Source organism: Wasmannia auropunctata, unplaced genomic scaffold (genome assembly GCF_000956235.1).
Source record: "Wasmannia auropunctata unplaced genomic scaffold, wasmannia.A_1.0 LD336076.1, whole genome shotgun sequence".
Classification (NCBI taxonomy): domain Eukaryota; kingdom Metazoa; phylum Arthropoda; class Insecta; order Hymenoptera; family Formicidae; genus Wasmannia; species Wasmannia auropunctata.
The window spans coordinates 5081936-5084698 of record NW_012026814.1 but is presented as its reverse complement, the minus strand read 5'-3'; the positions used below and the strand labels follow the sequence as shown (position 1 = coordinate 5084698).

Genomic DNA, 2763 nt, shown 5'->3' with positions numbered 1-2763 from the left:
TCAATTAAATTTCGAAAAGTTACATTACTTTCATTTAAAAGTAATTGTTCTTCGGCAAGATATAGACATTCTTCATTTTCGTTTTGCATTTCATTTTCGGATAAATCATACGAACGATTACTTATATTATAAATATCATCATCTTCGATTGATTCTTCTTCGCCTACGCTATTCACTTCGATATTATCTTCGATATTTTCTTCATTTTCTTCCATGCTCTCTTCGCTGTTCTCTTCTGTGATTCGCTCTTCAATTTCGAAAGTATTTTGAACGTTATTTTCATTTTCCATACCGATTGCATTATGTGTCAAATTCTTAAAAAAAGGAGTAGAAAATATCATTATTATTCATATATACATACTAAATATAAGTGAATTTAAGATTATAGTATTATTTTGAATTTTACCTCATCATGTGTTCCGGGTACAACCGCACTGTTGCATGCAGCTTCACTTTCAGCTACTTTTCGTTTCTTTAAAAGATTATGACGATACATTGTCTTGCGTGGCATCTTTTCGCATGCAGGCAATGGTTGTAGCCAAGACTTGTATTTATGATTCTGATTATCCTCATTCATTTTACATATACAAAACGTTTATTGCAAGAAAACCTAAACATATGACAAGAATTCGTATAATTTTAATCACATGATATATAAAAATATATAAAATATAATAGTAGGAATATATATATTATATATATTCTCTTAATTTTAAGCAGAATATAATTTGATAGAAATGTTGGAAAATTTTGTAAGCTTATAGATGATTCATCATGGACCTAATAAAGCATATACAGTTTAAAATTTTTTGGCATAATATTTTACGTTTATTATATAAAATATCGGAAAGCAATGCTTCGTTGTTCGATAATAAGAGCGAAAAAATTTTTATAAAATCAAGAATACAATAATCAATTACCCTTTTGTTATGAATAAATGACTTGTAATTGTATGAATAATTTAAAATAAAATGTTATATACGCATGTATTTTTATTTATTATTACATATATCAACTGATTAAAATGTATTGGAAATTCGCTATTGGTTTTCTGACATATATTTCTATAGTAAATCGACCTTAAACTGTATACCAAAAAATCTGTAATTCTTTTTCTGAATGGTATAATTAAATTCTATATATGATACAAAATTATATATATATAAAATGTCTATACATATATATATATATATATATATATATATATATATGTATATATATTCTTATACTTCGGTAAGGTTACGTACTCTGTTGGAGTCAACGCCTTTTATAACAAAATTTTGCCATTAAATATTGACTATTCACTGGCAAATTAATAATTTTTAATTTTAACAAATTAATTATCGAATGTATGTTTGAAATATTCTTACCTTTAAAGTTAAGAAACGTACTCTCGAATCACATACGTACTACGTTGAATTCCGTGTTATTATGTATTATCGCGTGGCGCGTGCACTTACGAATTACATCCAATGTCCAGTTTTATTTTTCTGCAATTCGGCTTACATACAAATCGACGATGTGTGTATGGAAATTCTTTTCACAAATAAACGATTTTCCAATTAAACCACTTTCTCCAAGTCCACTTGATATGATCTGATATGGCGTATATGTTTCGTGTCTCTCGCAGTTCTCGTATTTTATACCAGTGTGTGTGGTATGGCGCTGATATACTACAGTGCGTGTTTGTGTACACCAGTCGAGAGAATTGCTCAAGTGCAACTGGCGTTCGCACTTAAAACGAAACGAGAATCCGTAAAACAATGAACAGTCAACAATTAACTCATCGATCACACGATTGAGTGGCTGATCCAATATTACATTTTGCAGTGAAAAAAAGTGTATAATAATGAAAATTTCACACGCCCAAGTACGTTTTTTTGACGACAAGAAGATAGTGATAGTTAAAACCAGCGCTATTCGTAATTTTCATCCAAAAAATGTTAACGATTTTAACAAACGTAACCTCTATGATGTGAAATGGACGGATGGTGATGAAAATGATCACAATAATGGAAAATATTTCATGGCACAGATTCTCTTCCTGGGAAGTAAGTGTACCAAAAAATAGGTAATTCATTCATTTAATTATTTTCATATTGCAATAATCCCAGTCTTTGTCATTTGGTTGTCGTTGTTCCGCACATTAATTGAAATGTACTTTTTCAGAGCTAAGCCCCTGCTTATGAATTTTTGCAAGTAAATTGCAAGTAAAAGCGTGTATAACAATTAATGAATATATGTGTGTGTATATATGTATTTATGTATGTGTATTTATATAGCAAGCATTACGGACGTACAGGAGAAGTCGAATAAAGGCAGACTGAAATTTACCAAAGCAGATACTAATGAAATATTTGATGATATGTCAGATGTAGAAGAAAATGAGGAAGACAAAGAGAGGAAAAAAAAATTAAAGGTATTTATTTCAGCTACAATTTGCATTTGTATATGTACTTCCACATGTACATACACATGGGACATTTCTAGCCATCTGAACTTGCAGAGATACCGCCCTGGTAAAAAAATTTTTCTGAAATTCTCTGAAAATTTCTCTGAAAAAGTCTGAAAATTGTCCTGAAAAACTCTAGAAATTCGGACACGTTTCAGAGTTTTTCAGAGATTTTTTCAGTAAAATTTCAGAGATTATTAGAGTATTTCAGTGATTTTCAAAAATTTTCATGGTAACAGTTTATAGATTTTCATAGATATTCATAGATTTTCAAAGTTTTTCAGAGAATTGTTTAGAGATTTTCAGAAATT

At 29.3% G+C, this 2763-nt stretch overlaps 2 protein-coding genes across 2 annotated transcripts in view; one reads left to right on the top strand and one right to left on the bottom strand.

The window, feature by feature from the left end:
• The window catches only part of LOC105449511 (ring-infected erythrocyte surface antigen-like), a 3316-nt gene extending 2820 nt beyond the window's left edge, over window positions 1-496 (bottom strand). Inside the window, exons 1-2 of the mRNA XM_011688768.1 lie at window positions 407-496; window positions 24-314 (exon numbers count right to left, since the gene is read on the bottom strand). Coding sequence (XP_011687070.1) covers window positions 24-314; window positions 407-496 — 381 coding nt within the window. The remainder of the gene's footprint in view (window positions 1-23; window positions 315-406) is intronic.
• Window positions 497-1755: 1259 nt separating this feature from the next.
• LOC105449510 (BEN domain-containing protein 5-like) lies at window positions 1756-2523 on the top strand. Its single transcript, XM_011688767.1, has 3 exons — window positions 1756-2051; window positions 2283-2419; window positions 2491-2523. The coding sequence occupies exons 1-3, from the start codon at window positions 1850-1852 to the stop codon at window positions 2521-2523; spliced, it is 372 nt and encodes a 123-aa protein (XP_011687069.1). The 5' UTR covers window positions 1756-1849.
• Window positions 2524-2763: the final 240 nt, after the last annotated feature.